This window comes from Elgaria multicarinata, chromosome 6, assembly GCF_023053635.1.
Source record: "Elgaria multicarinata webbii isolate HBS135686 ecotype San Diego chromosome 6, rElgMul1.1.pri, whole genome shotgun sequence".
Taxonomy (NCBI): Eukaryota; Metazoa; Chordata; class Lepidosauria; order Squamata; family Anguidae; genus Elgaria; species Elgaria multicarinata.
The window spans coordinates 1,068,530-1,089,072 of record NC_086176.1 but is presented as its reverse complement, the minus strand read 5'-3'; the positions used below and the strand labels follow the sequence as shown (position 1 = coordinate 1,089,072).

General features: G+C 44.1%; 1 protein-coding gene across 3 annotated transcripts in view; it reads right to left on the bottom strand.

The window, feature by feature from the left end:
- Positions 1–10,560: 10,560 nt before the first annotated feature.
- The window catches only part of ZSWIM8 (zinc finger SWIM-type containing 8), a 108,929-nt gene continuing 98,946 nt past the window's right edge, over positions 10,561–20,543 (bottom strand). For 2 of the 3 annotated variants that reach the window (XM_063128838.1, XM_063128841.1), the window contains exons 23-26: positions 19,113–19,286; positions 13,392–13,511; positions 12,467–12,645; positions 10,561–11,603 (exon numbers count right to left, since the gene is read on the bottom strand). In XM_063128838.1, the coding sequence (XP_062984908.1) occupies positions 11,400–11,603; positions 12,467–12,645; positions 13,392–13,511; positions 19,113–19,286 (677 nt within the window). In that variant the 3' untranslated portion in view covers positions 10,561–11,399. The remainder of the gene's footprint in view (positions 11,604–12,466; positions 12,646–13,391; positions 13,512–19,112; positions 19,287–20,543) is intronic. The other variant, XM_063128839.1, reaches the window with a different exon arrangement.

Genomic DNA, 20,543 nt, shown 5'->3' with positions numbered 1-20,543 from the left:
TAATTTTGATGGTTTCAGTCTTATCTTTACTTTTGAAGGAAAGACAAAATTTCCAAGAACACACCACAGATATGGAACATGTAAAGGAAAACTTGACTGTGAAGCTATCCTGTACTTAATATTTGCACATGCAATTTTTGGCTGTGACAGCACTTCACATTCGTTTGGCATAGGGAAAATGTGCTTTTGCAGAAACCCAACAGCACACACTTCACAGAATAAGAAAGGTTTTCTGCAGTGAGGTAATCAAAGCATAACACACAGACACACGCGCGCGCACACAACAAATCTTGACAGCGAGGGAGAAGGCAATTGCTTGCCTGTACATTGGTGAACCTCGTGAGAGCTGTTGTGACACCGTCCCCTGGGGATGAACAAGTTTTCATCTGTTCCATCTGTATCTTGTGGGTTGTCAAGTGTCTCTTACCCCATCATCCACACCTTGAAGGATTCAGCTTCCCTCCCGCTTCAGAAAAGTAAAAAAGTCCAGCACAACTTATGGCCGGTAACAAATCACTTATTTTTCTTAGCTCATCATACAAAGAACAGAGCACATACACAGAAAAATGCTACAGGGTACAGGCTGAAGAGAGATTAGAGATCTATAAATGGTGATTTCTTTTTATTATTTTTTTTGGTATGACTAAATTTGCATACAATTCCAGGGAGTAATTGTTGGCTTTTCTGACATCCCTCAACCACCACTACCGCTCACACACAGCTGCTTTTGGTAACATCTTGCCTGATTAAGAGATCTGGAGATCTCCAAAGCAGGCACATATTTTGCTAAAATTATCAAAGGTGGAAAGCAACAGTTGCATTTAAGTGAAAAGCATGAATGTTTTGTTCAGTGTTAGATCACATTACAGTAGCAACGATCTTTGAAATCTCCAATTTTGGATAGGATTGCCTAATTAAAATTTACTAGAACTATCACCCCCACCCCAACAAAAGGAGGAGAAAAACTCCCCTCCTTGCTCAGACATCTTTATCAACTGACAGAGATGTGAGGCTAAAGGGGTAGAAAGACTGAGGGAAGCAAAGAGCAGCTATTGTAACAGGAGTGCAACGGCATTGGTTGCTTCTCCGCTATCTCTCGATTTGAAGAGCCTAAGTGGACTTGATGATAGTCCCCAAGGATTGAAGGTAACACTGCTGAATGCCAGCTTCGGGAATGGGAAAACAGATGAGCGTGCCAGCCTGGTTTACATAACATAAACCTTGTTAGACAAGGACTGGAGTGGGAGAATGCCCTTCCATCCTCAAAAGTGGGCTAGATGGAACAACTATTAGGTGGATTCAGTTGGCTACAGAATCGGACTCAAGGAGTGCTTATCAACGGAACCTCAAACTGTGGGGAGGTAAATGAGTGGGGTACTGCAGGGCTCAGTCCTGGGCCCAGTGCTCTTCAACATTTTTATTAATGATTTGGATGAGGAGGTGCAGGGAACGCTTAGCAAATTTGCAGATGACCCAAAATTGGGTGGGATAGCTTATTTCTGGTTTCTGGAAGACAGAAACAAACTTCAAAGTGATCTTGATAGGCTGGAGTGCTGGGCTGAAAACAGAATGAAATGTAATAGGGATAAATGCCAAGTTCCACATTTAAGAAATAGAAACCAAATGCACAGTTACAAGATGGGGCTCAGCAATACTACAAACAAGAAGGATCTTGGAATTATTGTAGATCACAAGCTGAATATGAGCCAACAGTGCAATATAGCTGCAAGAAAGGCCAGTGCTATTTTGGGCTGCATTAATAGAAGTATAGCTTCCAAATCATGTGAGGTTAACTAGTTCCTCTCTATTCGGCCCCGGTTAGGCCTCATCTAGAGTATTGCGTCCAGTTCTGGGCTCCACAATTCAAGGAGGACGCAGACAAGCTGGAGTGTGTTCAGAGGAGGGCAACCAGGATGATCAGGGGTCTGGAAACAAAAGCCCTATGAAGAGAGACTGAAAGAACTGGGCATATTTAGCCTGGAGAGGAGAAGATTGAGGGGAGACATGAGAGCACTCTTCAAATGCTTAAAAGGTATTTAAAGGTTTACTAGAACAATTATATTCACAAAATTCAGCTTCAGTAGTTGTAAATGATGGAGTTACAGAAAAAATACAACTTTCCCGAGGAACAAGACAAGGTTGCCCGCTTTCACAGGTCTTATTTGTACTGGTTATAGAACTATTGGCGAACGTGATAAGAGAGGACGACGCTATCGAGGGAGTAGGATGGAAAGAGGAAATAAAAATAAATATGTTTGCAGATGATATGGTATTGACAATTAAAAATCTATTAGAGAAAATGGATAGAATAAAACAACATCTGAGGGAGTTTGAGGAAGTGACGGGATTAAGAATAAATTGGACAAAGTCAGAGATGATGTTTAATTATAGCAAAAAGGAGGAGAGAGATTGGGAGAGTAAAGAGAAGAATACGAAAGTTAAAGAAATAATAAAATATTTGGGAATTAAGCTTACTAGGAATTTAGATTTAGAAAAGGAAAATTTAAATAGTTTGAAAAAAGAAGTTATGAGTAAACTAGAAAAATATAAAAGGCTAAATTTATCTTGGTTTGGAAGAATAGCCCTAATAAAAATGAGGATTTTACCAAAAGTATTTTTTTTTTATTTAGAATGATGCCAATAAAAATATCAGAAAAAGAATTAAAAAGTTGGCAAAGTATAGTAAATAATTTTTGTAATGGTGATAGAAACGCGAGATTAAATTTAAAAAGTTGGTATGTAATGCAAAAAAAGAGGAGGGCTAGGGCTCCCAAACTTAAAATTATATCACGTAGCTAATAGGTTGAGACATGTAGTAGAAAGTATGATAGGATTAGGAGATTTAAGTTGGTTGGAGGATAGAAAGGGAGAGGATATAGAATGGAAATTAGAAAATATATTTTTCAGAGATTATGCAAAGAAATGGGGGGAAGAAATAGAGAACCCCCTTTTAAAAAATCACTGGGAAATATGGCGATTATATAAAAAGGACTTACCTTTAAGTATTTCCCCAGTATCATCAGTGATAATGATGAGGAACTTTCCAGGAAATTTAAAAGACAAGTTGGGGAAAAGTTTAATAGAGAGAAAGGTAATGAAGTTAAAAGATTGGCTAGAAAAGATGAAAACTAGAGAAGAAATAAAGGAGAGACTAAAAGAGGGAAATTTAACGTGGTTAAATTATCTTCAATTAGAACGGACGAAGAAATGGTTAAAGGATAATGGAGAGTGTAGAGCTATTATGAAATTTGAGGAGCTGATCTTAAAAAAAGAAAAAGAGAAAAGAGAAAATTAATTAATAAAAGGGTTAACGAGTGAAATATATAGAATACTAGTGGAAAAGGGGGAGACGGAAAGTGTAGGCAAGATGGTATAGGAAACTGACTTGAAGGAACAAATAGGGCAACAGAGATAGGGATATGGAAACAATGAGTGTTGAGAAATATGTCTGTGAGGATAAAAGAAAATTATTATAAGATTGTATGGAGGTGGTGCCTAACCCCGGTAAGATTAAATAAAATAAATAAGATTTATTCAGCAAGCTGCTGGAGAAGTTGTCAAAAGAAAGGAACGTATTTACATATGTGGTGGGAATGCGAATTTGTACAAAAATTATGGAAAATGCTGTTTAATGAGATAAAAGAAATTTTAGGAATGGAGATCGAAGAGACACCTATAGTGGCATTGTTATCATTATATGGAGAATTGAATTGTAATAAAGAGACAAAAGAATTGATAGCGAATTTGTTAGCAGCAAGATTAATGATATCTAGGAACTGGAAGGTTCAAGGGGATTATCATATAGAAGATTGATATAAAGAAATATGGGATATTGCTATTAATGATAAATTAACATGTAATATAAAAGTTAGAAGAGGAATGATAAAAATGAATGATTTTGAGGGAATAGGGAAACAGTTTCTAGAATTTGTATTATCAAAGGGGAGAGGGAAAACACCTCCAGAGGAAGCAATGAGATTTTGGAAATATGAATTAATCCCATGGTTGGGGGGAGCACTTTTATGTTAAGTATGATTATGTTAAGAGAATTAAGTTAGAATATATGTTATCAAATGTTTATTTTATATTATTGTGTATTATGTAGTATTGTTTTATTTGTATTGATGTATTGTTGAAGTATTAAATAAAAATTAAAAAACAACAACACACAAATACTTAAAAGGTTGTCACGCAGAGGAGGGCCAGGATCACTTCTCAATCATCCCAGAGTGCAGGACACGGAATAACGGGCTCAAGTTAAAGGAAGCCAGATTCCAGCTGGACATCAGGAAAAACTTCCTGACTGTTAGAGCAGTACGACAAATGGAATCAGTTCCCTAGGGAGGTTGTGGGCTATCCCACACTAGAGGCCTTCAAGAGGCAGCTGGACAACCATCTGTCAGAGACGCTTTAGGGTGGATTCCTGCATTGAGCAGGGGGTTGGACTTGATGGCCTTATAGCCAACTACTATTCTATGATTCAATGCAGCACGTGGTAAGACCTGATGGGGAAATGGGGTTGCATTTGTCTATTTTGATTCTATCCCACTCACCAGGTGCCCCATGCAGTTTGACTGTGTGTATCTGAATCAGGAGAATAAGGATTTTGCTGGCATAGTAGTCATAATATCTATTTGTTTTTTACCCGCCTCTCCCTCTGGATCAAGGCGGGGAACAACGTAAAATACAAAAATGTTATAAAATACATAAAACTGATTACAACATATAAAACTAATACATTGTTAAAATAACAGCCAGAGTTCTTAAAATTCGACTGGGTAGGCCTGCCGGAAGAGATCAGTCTTTATAGCTTTTTTATATTCAGAAAGACTGTGGAGTTAGTGAATCTCTGCCAGCAAGCCAATTCCACAGTCTGGCGGCAGCAGATAGCAGCTGTCTTGCTGCTTAATGGTGCCTCTTCTCAGAAGCGCCACGTACACTTGTGTGCTGGGACTTCTACAGCATTTCTTGCGCTAAATCTGCTTTTCCCCCCAAAGTCATTTTGTAGTGGGTTTTTCCATCTCTGCGGATTCAGTGCAGTTTGAGCGTCTGTGTGACTTCAGCTGGCTTTGGCACGGGCTGATGGAAGCAGCGCTCATTGTCCGAAGGGATGGGTGAGAGCAGAGGGCCAAACATGGTTACCTGGAAGTAACTCTATGCCTTCCATTGCATTTTGCGGAGTACAGGAATAAAGAGGAGAGCCAGCCCTGCTGCTTTGCAAACGTGCTGTTGCAAACGTGGGCTCAATCATGGTCTTTCCATTCTTTACTGCTGCACTATTTCACGGTTGTGCACTTTTAATATAGGGTACTTCAGGCTTTCCTACTTAACCAGGTGCAGCAGTCACCGTGGGGGGAGAGAGGGGTGCAAGAGCAGGTGCTTGCATATCTATTCAGAAGTAACTCCTCCATTTCACTTTATGAGCATGTGAGTGAGGGGGGAAGCCTGTTGATTCAGAGCCATGTAGGTGCATGGAAGCATCCTTTCACTTCTACGGAGTTGAGCAGAACAAAAAAAGTTACTTTCAGAGCAATGTGCTGTACATTATGGCCATGAAACCAATCCTGCAAAGCTTTGGGGCAGGATAGTCCACATTCAGTCCTGTCTGTGTATAGCGGGGTGGGTGGGTGGGCATCAGCAGTGAAAGGAGCCCCATGGACAAATCATTACCCAGTAGTGTTTAGACTAACTGGGACTCAAGGCCTCAGCAGAGGTGGAAGACCAATTAAGATGGCTTACACTCAAAGCCTGATAGATTGAGATTTCTTGAAGCTCCTGAGAATTTTCCTGTCAATTCTGTCAAAGCCCTAGGTAACACAACTGCCCTTCAGTGCTCTTGACCTACCAGAGAAACAAGCTCTCTGGCTTTCAAGTGTGCCAAGGCCAATGAAATGAGGACAATAGCTAGTGACACTGGCAGCAAACCTGGAAAACCTGCAGGCAAACAAAGGGTAGAACCCATTTGAAGGCTCTTGCTGAGGCCATGATAGCAGTAAAGAAACAGTTCTTCTCCGCAAGCATTGTATCTGCATAGTCCAAGAGAGTTTTGGGTGGTCAAAGGCCTATTACATTCAGGCCATGTGGCAGCTGATGATGAGCAAGTCATACCGTTGGCACAGGTCCACTTGATAAGTTATACTTTTACATTTGCACAGCCTGAAGATTTGGTCAGCATCCTTGGAGAAGCAAGACCTATCACATGTGCTGTTAGCAGGCTGCTCAGAGGTAGGGCAGATGCCATAGGTGCTCAAGTGTGTTGGCAACCAGAGAAGAAAGTGGTCACTTCAAGAAATCCTTGTTGAAGGAAATGTGGAGAAATTGACAGTGAAGTAATCTTGCTTAATGTTGCAGACAGATTATCAACTGGGAATGATTACAACGACTCCTTTAGTTACAACTACATGCTGGTATTGGTCCAATTTCAAGTGCAATTCACTGCTGGTTATGCATATTCTCCCATATGAGCCTGTCTTGGTTTTAGGAGAGGAGCTTTTCAGTGGCTGCTCCAGGCTCCAAAACTCACTGACCTGGTTCACGCTACATGGTGGGCTTGCAGGGGGATATTTAACCCACGATAAGCTGTGATGTGTGCAGCTGCTGTTTGAATATGCAACCCGTTTGGGGTGATCGGGGATTGTGGCATGTCATGTGAACCCACCATCCTGAATTATTTGAGGGTTAAACAGCCAGTAGTGTTCGCACGACACGACCACCGATTGGGGGCTGCATGTTCAAAATGATGGCCAAACGCATCACGTCTCATCATGGGTTAAATAACTCATCATGCCATGTGAACCAGGCCGCTGCCAGAGGAAGACCAGGCTAGCTCCATCTCTGTTGCCCTGTTGAGAAGGGAAAACATTTTTAGTTAGATAAGCTTCTGGCTTTTAAGCTGACTTATTTTGCTGAAGAAGGTGTGTTCTATTTGCTTCTTTCTTCCTGATGTTTTTAGTTGTGTTAGTTTACGTATTTTATGTTTTAATTACAATTTTGTATTTTTTCTGTATTTTTAATTTTAGCTGTCTTCTATTTTTAATAGAAAGGTGGGATATAAATTTAGTAAATAGGTTTTTATATGTTTAACTTATGTGAGTTAAATGAGGCAGGTTTGGTTTCTTTTGCAATTAGTTTGACTTACCATATTAGGACTGGACTATAAGGAACTGAAATATGGAGCTGTTCTTCTAAAGAGAAATATATACATCATCATCATCATCATCATCATCATTATTATTATTATTATTATTTAACATCTAAGGTTTTAGCCTTATTTGCTAAAAATCCATCAAGGCATTGTACAACCATTCAAAACAAAGAACGTTAAAAAGTTAAATATGAAAGGAACACATCTACATAAAAGTCTAAATTAAAAAGATGCCTGTTCACACCTTTTCTAAAAGCCATGAGAGTGGGGGCTTCAGGGAGTGCATTCCACAGTCTGAGAGAGGCACAGCCCTTTCAGCTTGCCAGACAAACAGTCTCTGTGGGCAATGCTGTCCTCAGGTGGCCTCTCCTGTAGATCTTAATTATCAGACAGGTTCATAACAAAACAGGCCGTCCCATGTCCAGGTCCTAAGCCATTTAGGGTTTTAAAGATTAAAACTAACACCTTGAATTGAGAGCACACATTAACTGGCAACCAGTGCAATTAATTTCAAAACAGGCATAATTTGATCCCAGTACCTTACACCCGTTGTCAGCCTAGCTGCCGCATTTTGCACTAACGGAAGCTTCCATACAGTCTTCTAGAATATCTCCACATAGAGCTTATCACAGCAGCCTAAATGTGATGTAACCCACACATGGATTAACAGTTGCTATCAAACCAACTCAGGAAAGGTGCACCAAGCATCATTTTGCAAACACACTCCTTGCCACTGCTGCTGCCCAAAAATCAAGGGATAATGTAGGACCAAGAAGCACTCCCAAGCTGTGGATCTGATCTTTCAGGGGAAGTACAAACTCTTCCTGAACAGGTTGGTTCCTAATCCCCAAATCAGGCATTCTACTAACCAAAAGCTTGTTCTTCAGTTCTTCACCTCCATCCAGCCCATTATATTCAACAGTTTCAACTGCTGCCTTGGTGTTAAGTGACAAAAAGCAATAGAACTGGGTGTCATCAGCATACTGCTGGCACCTTACTTCAAAGCTGTTAATAACCTCTCCCAACAGTTTCATGGAAATAGTAAACAAAATGGGACACACTACTGGCCAATGGCAATGGAATCAAAGAGAAACCCGCCAGCAGTGCATTTTGGACACAACCCGACAGAAAGGACCAGAACCACTGCGAAGCAGCACTCCCAAATCCCAGCCCCACCAAAGGGATACCATGGTCAGTGGTCTCGGCTACAGTCTCCCCCATCAAGTTTGTGGCATAGATCATCCACCGAGGCTATCAGAGCAGCCTCAGTCCCATCATACATTGTCCAAAAGCCCAACTGGAAGGGTCCATATAATCAGTATCAATAAGATTTTACTGCCTCTTTTATGCAAGAGCAAACCACCCCCTCCTGCAAATAGGCTTTGACCATTTCAATTAGCTATGATATCATTCATTCCCACCTTGACTGATTTAATGAGCAAAGAAGGGCAAGGGTCAAGTACACAGGTGGTGGTGGTGGTGGTGGTGGTGCCCGATAGCCTGTCTACATCCTCAGGATCTAGAAGATGAAAAGAATCCAAAACAACTTGACAAGCACTGTTGAGGCTACATCAATCTGGCCAGCTCTAATTGAGTCCAAGACAAGGCAAATCCAGAGAACCTGATCCACCAAGAATGAAGCAAATGGTTCATGGCATGCCACTGATTGCTCTGGCTTCCTCTCCAATATGCTAGCGAAGGTCTGGCACAGAATGGAAAAGCATATTCTGTGTGGACATGATAGAAGCAAAGAAGCAAGCTTTCTTTGCTGCCCCCACTGCCGTGGCATAGGCCTTTAACTGGCCATTCGTCCAAGTTCAGTCGGATTCATTATGAGGCCTTCTTTAAAGGGACTCTCACTGGTGTCCTGTGTCATCGCCCTCAACTCCACCAAGAGAAAGAAAGGGCACTTGGGAGGGACAGGGTTAACTGCCCTGGCCATTTCCATTTTCCACAGATCACTCAGGACCTCGATAACACCACTGAGAAATAAGGCAGGAAATTTCTGAGGGCATTCAGGAAACCATTTGGATCCATCAGGTGTCTGTGGAGGGTCATTTTAACCAGTCCCCCACCCCTGTGGTGGTTCATACCAGCAGCCAGTCCAAACTAACCAGGTAGTGATTTGCCCTCCACCTTTACAGCACTAACTCCATACCAAATCAAGAGTCCATGCGTAGAAGCAGATACTAGTTCGGACAGGCTCATGGTTCCCATGGTAGACATGGAATTCTGAGCCAGTCCCAGCGGAGTGTCCTGTTGAAATCCCCCAAACAAGCAATCTGGGGTGATCCAGCACCAGCTCTGAGATCACCATGACTAGCTCAGAAAGGGACACGAGTAGTGGAGTGGACAATACACCAACGGAATCCCTATGGCTTGCCGGCCACCCATCTGCACAACGTACACTCAAAACTAGCAGACTACTGGCTGGAACATCTGGTTAACAAGATAGAATTCCTGCAGAATGCTGCCGCTCCAGCTCACTGCCCACCAGCCCCACCCTGGAATAACCTGGCAGGCAGAATTGGGTGAGACACTCTCCCCGGCCTTCCCTCAGCTAGGTCTCCATGATACATGACAGTAACGTATCAATAAAATCTGCCTCCTTTTACTGGAGACGTGGAAGGCATAAAACCTCACACCACTTTGGGGGTGGCAGGGGAAGAGGAAAAGAACCAGGAAGTTCAAGGATGCAAGCCAGAAAGATAGGCCTAATTTATTTATAATTTGATGGGAAACAGTATTAAAAGCTAATATTATTAAACACATAGAAGAACACTACTTTCAGGGGAAGTTCTGAGTAAACAACTTCTTTACATTTTGTGTGTGTCAAACATGTAGAGAGGGTTGATCCAAGAGACAGATACTGTCTATTGTTGGGAGTTTCAAAAAGCTCGTGACCCTTACTAAAGACTCCCCTATGAATTTAACAGCCATAGAGTAAGAAGACAGTGTAGTGATGGTTACTGGCTTAGATGGTTTTATGGGATAGAGAGGGGCTATTCTAGACAGATATTCATAAGTTTATCAATGCTCATTAACCACAATATCTTAAATAGAACCTTCAGTTTCAGAGGCAAGGCGTGTGTGAATGCCAGTTACTGGGGGACAAACAACAGATCAGAACTGTTGCCTTCAGGTCCTGTCTTGGGTTTCCTGAAAGTATCTGGTTGGTCACTCTTGGAAACAGGATGCACAGACGCTTGATCTGATCTAAACATGGCCTTAGCAGGTTTTGCACATTGCCTTTGGACTGAGGGACTGTGTGTTTGCATAGCAAACTGGGTAAAGATCAAGGTTCAGTACTGTATCATTTGCATAAAAAGATTAGAACCTTCTGAACCAAGACCCTCTTAGTTTTGGTGTTTAATCATGTTCTCAGCATGGTCAACAGAAGTATGGAAAAGAGCCAGTCTAAGAAAATGAGTGTTTTAATCTGGAAACTGAAACAAGGGATAAGAAATTGATTACAAGAAAGCTAACATCCCAGCCAATATAACATGACTGTACAACTCAGAACCACCATGGTTAAAACATCCTATGAAGCCTGATGACAAAACTCTTTGGGGCCACAGTCTAAGCAAAGAAGTTGCAGCAGCCGGCTCAATACTGTCCTGGAGCCAGACAGGACAAACGGGGCTTTGCCCATCCAAGCACATCGGCCGTGGTGGCTGAGGAGGGGGCTCTTTCCACGACAGCCTGGACTCCTCTGGGTAGTTGCTGCACGAAGGAATGGTGATGGAAATGTCCGGGATGCACAATAGCAAACTCTGCCTCTCCTGGCCCTATGATGAGTGGGTTTTTTTTTTTTTAGAATCTTATAGAAAGTAGTATACATATTTATAAATGCCAAAATAAATATTTTAAAGAGACAGGCTCCACCATACCCCCTAACATGCGTTCACACATATGTTCATCCATCACACAGGGAGGGGACTGAAAGCATTGATCAAATATCATTCAGCTAGTTCTCCCCTCATGTGCGAGCAAACGTGCACGCACACACGCACTCACACTCGCACGCACACACTTTCTTGTACTCCCAAAACAGCGTTCTTGGCTCCACCTGCCAGGGAGGAGGGAATAAGGGGAACTGGAGCACGATCACAATGGCCTGGAAGAGGAATGTCATGGTATAAATACACCAAATCAGTGGTTTCCAACAGCTAAAATAAAAAAAGGATCCCATAAGGAAGGATGGCGTGAACAGAACTCTTAACTACAGGAGGACAGGAGCTGCACGCCTGAGCCATCATGGGGAAAAGGTGGTCATTTCCAGAGACACCCTTTGCCATAAATCCTTAGTCTGCTTGCTCCGCTTCAGGTTCTGGAGGATGTCATTGAACTGCATCATGCCCATCGGGGTCAGACAGAAGGCGTTTCTGGCGCTGCGAATGGCATTCACAAAGTCATCGTAGTCCGCTGGAGTGAGATGGATCAGCCGGTGGTGGATGTACTTTAAGGCAAAGGGAAATAGGGCTGAAAGACCGTCTCGAAGGCACATTCTATATCACCAGTATCTTTCCCCTCTGTTAACTTCATAGAGGCATAAAACAGTTTAGGTAAGCTTATTATGGAAACACCCCCACCCACCCCATTTAGACAAACACCATGTCAGGGAGCTCAGCTTTTATCTCACCCGCCTTCCAAGGCTCTCAAGGCAGCATACGGAGCCCCTCCCTCTTTTACCCTCATAACAAACAAGTGAAGGCGGTGGGCTGGGGGGGGGGGAGAGGAGTACATGAGCGCGCATGTGGATCTGGCCTAAGATCACGCAATAAACGTTGTGGCCGAGCAACGTGGGCCTCAGCAGTCGTGGTACAAAACTCTAGCTTTGCACCACACTGGCTCTTGTTTCATCTCTACCAACAAGGGATGGGATGCAGACTACAAAACCCAGACGCGGGGTCAATCCAAGGAAGCCAAAGTCTGTTGAGGGAAAGGGCTGGCAGGAGGGAGGCCCTCTAGGATAACCCAACACTACTAAAAAGTGGAAACCTTCAATTTGTGATCCACAAAATGGGAAGGAGAAATGAAGAATCCCATCTTGTGTTAGCTTTAAGAGGCACAGAAAGGTTGGGGTGTAGATGGATATACACGACTGGCTCAATCAACCTACAACTGCCTTGACTTAATCAGGATTCACATTCAACAGAGAGGTCTTATATCATGGCATGGTCTCCGCACTCGTGACACAATAAGTGCCGTGCTTTCAGGAATCGCAAGAAGCATTCTTGAAACACCCAAATGTTTACAAAGCTGGACTGTTCTGGGAAAAGCAGTCACCTTCCACAGCTGGGAAGAAAGGGGCATGCATACCTGTATGTACGCCTGCTGGCACCTCTGTACCAATTGATGGAAAGCTGGTGTGCGCAAGTGGTTGTGGACATGGGCAGGATTGAGCCTCTGCAAGGATTCCATGATGATCTCTTGCAGCACAAAAGGGCTCAAGACCCCCTTGGCTGCACCAACACAAAACTGATGCACATAGTTTACACCTGCAGAAAAAAAGAGACGGTTACAGTGGGGTTAGAAGAACAGGTAGAAGGAAACTAGAGAACAGAGATGCCTCCCCACCCACCCACAAAAAAATATTGCGTATAAGAGCAGAGGGCAGAAGGCTGGGGTTCGGTTTTTTTTTTTTTTGCATTCTGTTCTTCCTGAGCCAGGGCAGTGAACAGCATCTACAAATTAGCTGCAATGCTAACTCATGTCAAACAGGAAAGGACAGAAGCTACCTCTCTCATTTACCAGTGTGGCCTACAACTCCCATCAACCCTAACCTGCATAGCCAATGGTGAGGAATGGTAAGGGTTGTAGGCCAAAACATCTGGAGGGCCACAAGTTACCTACCCCTGTTCTATAGGAAAGGCTTCAGTTATGTACCACATACTACAAGACTTCACACTGGAAACTCATCAAGAAGCACCCTGGAATTGTATATGCAACTTTTTATACAGTGGACCAATGGCACTACTAACATACGGACGGTCAGATAAAGATACTGGGTGGTTACATTAGATGACAAGCGCCAGGCAGAACATTAGACCTTGGGATGAAGATAACCGTTACACTCAAGTAACGGTTATCTTTCTTTCTACCCTTGAAAGAAAGGAAAGGAAAGGAACCTCTCGTGCAAGCACTTGACTCAGTGCTGACTCCTAGAGGGACGCCTGCTTTCGCTGACGTTTTCTTGGCAGGCTTTGTAGGGGGTGGTTTGCCATTGCCTTCCCCTTGACCTTACCTAATTTGGCAGCTAATCCCAGGAGCCATTTCACATCTTCTGTGTAGGGTGGGCTACGTGAGAAGTTGTTGGGGTGGTCATTGTGAGCTCTGCGGCCAAGCATCTCCAGTGCTAACATCCCTGCAGGAAACGACAAATTCAAAATGTTTTATTTTTATTTATTTATTTATTTATTACATTTTTATACCACCCAATAGCCGAAGCTCTCTGGGCGGTTCACAAAAACTTTTGTGAACTAAGTTTGCCTAAAACTAAGTTTTAGGCAAACTTAGCTAAATCCCAGTGGACTCCAGGACTACCACCTGCCATCTCTCACCCATCTTACAGGTATGAGGTAGGAGATGGCAATTTGGAGCCAAGATCTGGCAAGTTTCTGCTTACGTTTGCAAGGTAGTAAAAGAATCCCTGTGTATGTTTGGGGTGGGGGTGGGGTAAATTAAACACATATACTTCTCCACTCTTGTCCCTTCCCAAAGCAGCTTTTCTTAAAATGAGGAGGAGGAGGAGGAGGAGGAGGAGGAGAAGCAGCCACCAAGACTTTTTGCTGATGCTCAACCACAGATATTTGCATGCAATACTCAGTTATGGCCACAGATCCATCGTAAGGCTCAAACCTCAAGCTGACTCTCCAGAACAGGCCCCGCCTCACCCTGCTCTGTAGAAAACACCCTAGCGAGATGACAAGGGGACTCTGACGACGTGAACCTTCCCCACATCCTCTTGCTATAGTGTTTGGCCCCATTACCCCCCACCCACTCACCCACCCCAAGGAGGACAATTCCATGCTGAGTTGGGCTCCTCATGTTCCAATTGGGAGGGACTCAACAGTCCTGTAAACCACGGCCAAGTCTGTGGAATCCCCACATGATCTCTGATGGGAGGTGACGTGGGTTTCTCCTTCACGCTGCTCTCCCTCCCATTGGGCCCACAGACCTGGGAGTGCCACCCCCTGCTCTTCACACTAGGAATACTGCGAATACTTGAGGTTCCACCTGCAATAAATCAAGGTAGTCAAGGTGCTCAAAACTTCACCTTAGGAACTCAACAGCAAGAAAATGCAAACAGAGATCAAAGATGAATGGGATTATTCTGTGACCAAGCTAAAACAGACCAATCCAGACTGATCATACAACCCTGAAACCTAACAAGCCAAACCCACATCTGTGCGATGGTGGTGACACTTAGTGGTGCATCTTGCCCTGTGCTGCGGGGGTGTGTGTGTGTGTGCGCGTGTGTGTTAAAGGACAGCAACTTGCCTCACCCCGATATCCTGCTGCATTGGACAAGCAGGCTCAGAAGGAGCTCCTTCCCTTGTTCCTCATGGCAGTGGGGATTTCTTCCCATCAGATTTCTACAGCTGAGGGGTCTGTGTGGAAGCAGGCTCCTCACTGCTGCTGAGCCTCAACACAAGTGGGTGGAGGGTTAGTATTGTATGTAGTGAATACAAAACTCCACTGCCCCACTAAGAACACTCACCCGTCAAGGGTGAGGCAAAATCACGGTAGCCCAGCAGATTATGTTAGCCTGGTCACTCATTCCTTCATTGTACTGAACTCCTGAACAACATTTTTGTTCCATGTCATTGTGCAAATAGGTAATATTTTGTTCCGTGTAAATGTAGGCGTATCTGTCTTACAAGTAATTGCAATGACTGTATTAGACAGCTATCGCTCAGGAGGAAGTATGTTTGGCCGACAACTGTGTCTTTAGAGTTGTATTGATTGATTTTGAAACAGAGAGAAAGAAACACACAAAGATTACAAACTGAAACTTACAAACAAAATGTTAGCACCCCATTCATTATTAGGCAGATGCTTGGATCCAAACCCCACTTGTATATGACAGTGTACTTTTCATCTTGCTCAGTGCAACGGAAGAACAAAATGCAAGCTGTTTTGGAGCAGTGCCCTCACATACAGGTGAGTCAAGCTACATTAGCCTCCCCCAACCTGGTGCCCTCCAGTATCAGGCAGTATGCCTACGTACACCAGTTGCTGGGGAACATGGGCAGGAGGGAGCTGTTGCACTTGTGTCCTGCTTGTGGGTTCCCAGTCGACAGCTGTTTGGCCACTGCGTGCACAGAAGTGCACCAGACGGACCCTTGGCCTGATCCAGTTTTGCTCTTCTTATGTTCTAATCATGGGAGTTGCAGTCTAACACATCTGGAGGGCACCAGATTGGAGAGAGCTGCTTTACATCAACCTCTGGGCACTCCAAAAGAGGACCCCATTGGCATGTATACATTTGAATGAGTTGCATCTCCGTTTCCCGAATCAACCCAGCCCATCAACACCACTATTCATCACAAGGAAAAAGTCCCATCATCCCCAGCATTTTGGAGGCTTATCTTATGATCAGAAGAGGTATTATGAATGCATTCTGATCAGAAGAAGTCATCATGAACCTATGGGCTTTGCTATTCCTAGTCCAGTTTCTTGGCAAATGGCCTCCTGGATCAACATCAGGACATGAACTCTATTCCATCAACATCTCCAGTAGTTTCTTCTTCCATTTCAATGGAGACACTGGGCCAGGCCAGCCTGCCACGGAGCAGGGCGAAATAACCTGTTTCAGGCGGCACCATGAGGGGAGAAAAATGAAGGTATGAACTGGAGTCCCAGTGCAGCAGCAAAACCTTTTTTTTAAGTGTTTGCCCAAGAAACTATATGCTGGAGCTTTGTACATCCAGGTTTGATGCCAAGCCATTCCATTATATGACCAGATTCCAGAGTCTGATTGCAAAAAAGCAAAATTAAAACCTTTGACCCCTTGCTTTCTACCTCACTCCCTGATCCTGGTGTCACCTGTGAATCAGAACAACCTGCTAAGTAGTTTGATATTCTTAATGTGACCCCCGGGCCCTGGCACCTCGACCTGATGATGCTGATGTTGGCTCCACAGAGCAAGTAACAATTTGCAACCCTAAGGTCTAGCTCGATGCAGCTCATTACTTGCAAGTTCATGGGAGACAACTCAAGGCCTGCCTCAGAGCTCTGTGCTCCAGAGGTTACTAACCTCCTGGACAACTTCAGCAGTTATAAGGTTGAATATGATACATGTTCCTTTCAGGGATTAGGGATAAGTAGAGCTCCTCTTCTAAAACACAGACCAGCTAAGATGCTAGGACCCACAGCACCCATTGCATGCTTCAGCCAGAGGTGCAGCCACACTCAGGTGGCATCATCCCTCTTACACTCATCCCACACTGAAAATCACCCCTCTCTCACGCACACTCATCCCACACTACACATCTCACTAGTGACTGCTCCCTCAGCCATGGAATCTCCATAATAGGTGCCACCAACTTCCCCTTACACCTTTATCTGACCATCAACCCATTTTTCTTACATTTCTGGCATCAAACTAACCCCAATCCTTAGAGGCTCTAAGGATTACAAAGACTTTCCTCCATGGACAGAGTATTTCTGCCTCCACAATGTTAGGAGGACCAATACACTTACATTGATGATTGGCACATTTCCTGCTTAATACAATTCTATGACCCCAACCCTCTCTCATCCCCCCCAAAGATTCATTTATTGGGCGCACCTGCAAGGCATGCGATCCCATCGTGGGTGACAAGCTATGCACTGTGGGTTGTTTAATGAAACGGAGACTGCACGTTCGACAGATGACTGGGGCCGTGGGTTGTCTCCTCCTTCCTCCCCACTCAGTCCTCCCCCGGCTCCACCAAGATCCCTAGACTTGGCAGCAGAACGTATCTTGTCTGCTGCCAAGTCCTTCATCACAGCTCCGATCATGATTGGAGCCCTTCACTGATTTTCCTGGCCCCGTTTTTGCAAAAAATCAGAGCCGGGGGCAGGGTGGGAATCACATTTCCTCTTTCCCAGAGAATGTACCTAATTTTTAAATTTCTTTTTTACTCTGTTTGCCACTGTTGCACACTTCTGCAACAGTGGAGTAACGAAGAATACTGACTTGCCCTGTCTGTTACACTTAGCAAGCATATAGGGCTACATGGTTACTCACTTGGTAAGCAGGCAATTCTAAGTATCCCCCCACCCAATCAGTGGGGGAAACAGTTTAAAATTACCCACTTCCCAATGGGATGCCCTAAGTGCTTTTCAGGATGGACTACACCTTTGGGGGGGTCCCCAACCCTGCCTCCCTGTTGCTTCCTGCGAAGCCAGACACCACCCATTTTTCAGAAAAGAATGCTGAAGCAGCAGGTGGGCAAAGTGTTCAAGCTCACACAGTTAGCAAATTGCCCTCCCAATTTAAAGTCTTGCCTTGGCCCTTGGGGGTGTTCCCTTCTAACGCACCCATCTCAAGTTGGCAGGACCCCATTCTCATAAAATTGCTTTTAGCCAAACAGGAGTTTGATAGCTGTCAAACTCCAGCTCAACTTATGGAAAGGGATGGGGGAGGCAAGTGGATCTGCTTGAAAAAGTCTCTTTGTCATGGACAGGAGGAAGTACCAGAATGGGGGATCCCAAAGGCCCAAGGCAAGGTTTTAAATCAGGAGGGCACTCAGCTGACTCGGTGATCTTGAACACTGTCCCCACCTGTCAAAGCGCTCAATATCACCCAGTTAGCTGAGGACCCAAGGGATTTAAAGTGACACCACAATCCTTGGGGATTCCCTCCTTCTAATACAACCCGTTTTCACATCAAATGCACAACACCCCGTTTCGCTCCAAAGCGAGTAACTGCTTCTACTTTGACAGCTGTAAAAATAGAAGCGGTTATTGTGATCTGAAGAGAAAAGCGGGTGGCACTTCAGGCTCCCTTCAAATCAGGTGGAAGTGACTCAGGCAAGTGGAGATTCCTAGCAGGCAAGGTTCAGGGCAACACACTGAAATCTGAGGAGGCCCTTTCTATGGGGGTGGTCTACACCCCACTTCCTCTCCTGTCAAGTGTGCAAGGCTCTCAGGGTGTTCCCCTTATATGTCTGTCATACTAGGGAGCATATTTCTGGATACCTAGAGTTGCAGAAGTGCACAACTGTGAATAACCCAAAGTGGGGGCGGGGGCATAAGGCACCATTTGCACACATAAAACAAGCCTGGAGAAATGCAAAAAACAAAACAAAAACCACCCTAAAAACCAGGTTTACAACAAGGGCTCTGACCACAATTTGGACTGGAGTCAAAGCAGGGACAGGGAGACGTGGTGGGAGCCCGCAACAGCTCCTCCAAACTGGGCACTATGAAGGGGTTACAGCTTGCAAGAGGCACTGGCAGAAGCTTGGCTGCGATCGCCAAAAGCAATTGTGGCCTGCACTCAGGAAGAGTGGCAGGGGCTTCTGCTGCTCTTGCTGGGTGACTCAATGCCCGATGCCCTTTACCCACAATGGGTTGTAATAGCGGGTTTGGACGACACATCAACCCATTGTGGGTAAAACAACCGCCATTACTGACTATGGGTTATTAAGGTGGGCTGTTGGGAAAAACAACCCACTCTGGTAAAATCGATCCAGGTTTGGACAACATACGAACCCACTGTGGGTTGTTTCACAAAACAAACCATCATGGGTTGGTGGGTTGTGTGAACCCAGTCATTGCAGGGTTCTATAATCCACTCACAAGCCTTGTGGCTATACACTCCTGGCTAAACCAGACAGACTGAAATCTCTCCAACACATATCAAAATTAGCTTGCTTTCCCAGGTGGCCTTGGCATAGGAGTGAATTGCCATATCCTAGACCTGCCCTGAAACTCAGTTGCGTGGACTGCAAACACAACAATTAACTGTCCTTACCAACTCGGTAGGCGGAGTGGAGGTAGTGCAACCCTTGAGGGCTCACGGGTTGACTGTGTTGCTCATCCTCAGAAGGGAAGCCCCCTGTAACAAGGGAGCTGGGCTGAGAAGACAGGCTCGTCAAGGAAGTCCCCTGTATTGCTGGGAACGAAGACCCTGCATGGACACTTCCTACTGGAGAGAACAAATGACAGCATAAAGGGAGAAGATCATTGACATGAAACTACTACAGGGCTTCAATTACATCCCATGCCAATCTCTATCAATCACTTCTGGGGTTATTAACTCGGTAGAAATGCAACAGACAGAGGGAGTTTGAACAATTAGGCTTGAGGTACATGCCCTGGAAACGCTAAAGGCAGCCTTCCATTTGCAGAAGCTTCCCAGATGCCTATATTTTCCAACCACTGAGTCCTACTGCACCACTGCATCCTGTTGAAAGCTGGCAAGTGATGTGCCAAGCCAGTCTGGGCACCAGCTGCAGAACACTTGGGAGGATGGGATAACGACACTCTCCTCCCCAGTTGTACAACTCAAAAGGTTTCAAATGTTGTCAATAACCTAAGCCAGAGAAGCAGTGTTCTACCTAGTCATTGTTTATTCCTTGCTTCACAGATAGTCCCAAGGCTACAATGCATTAATACATATTCATTTATATAAGAATACACAGGAGAAACTAACTGACCCCAATTCCTGAACTCGATTTAGGGTTGCAAATCTAATATATGAGGGGTAGTGTCCACACCCAATTCCCCTCACCAGAGCTCAATTCTTGACCCTTTACTCTTTGAAACTTCCAAAAGGAATGGAAGGTGGCAAAACACCTTAACAAATAATCTGCATATAAGGCCATTTTATATTCAGCACAAATTTGTAAATTTCTCTACTCTGCCTAATTGCACACATCAAACACAAATCAAATATCCACGGAAAAGCAGGACAACCGTGCCCTGTGTGTCTTCCCTAAACAAAAGAAACTTGAAATATTTCAATTTCTGGTTGGAAGTTATTGCTTCTATAAACTTTGTTCTTAAAAAAATCTATGATAATTGTTGATGTCCATATGCTTTTAAATTATATTCCTGTGACATGGGGATTAACAGGTGAACTGCAAAAAGTGGACTTTGAGAGCCCTTACAGGCCTGGAAAGATAAATACTCACCACTACCTATCATTCAGTGGTCTGAGGATCCTATTGCTTCTACCTTTGATAATCTTGTTTGGATGCTTATTCAGATATATGGACTTGCTTATACTAATGTATACATTTGAAACAGTTGTTGAACTTGAGAATGGTTATTGTGAACAGACTCTTTATGTTTCTTTGTTTTTCTTTCTACCCTCCTTTTCTTCTGTTATATTTGCAAATAAAAAGAAAGAAGATAACGGTATTTTCTATGGGAAGAGGTATCTCACAGAATAGTAGAGCTG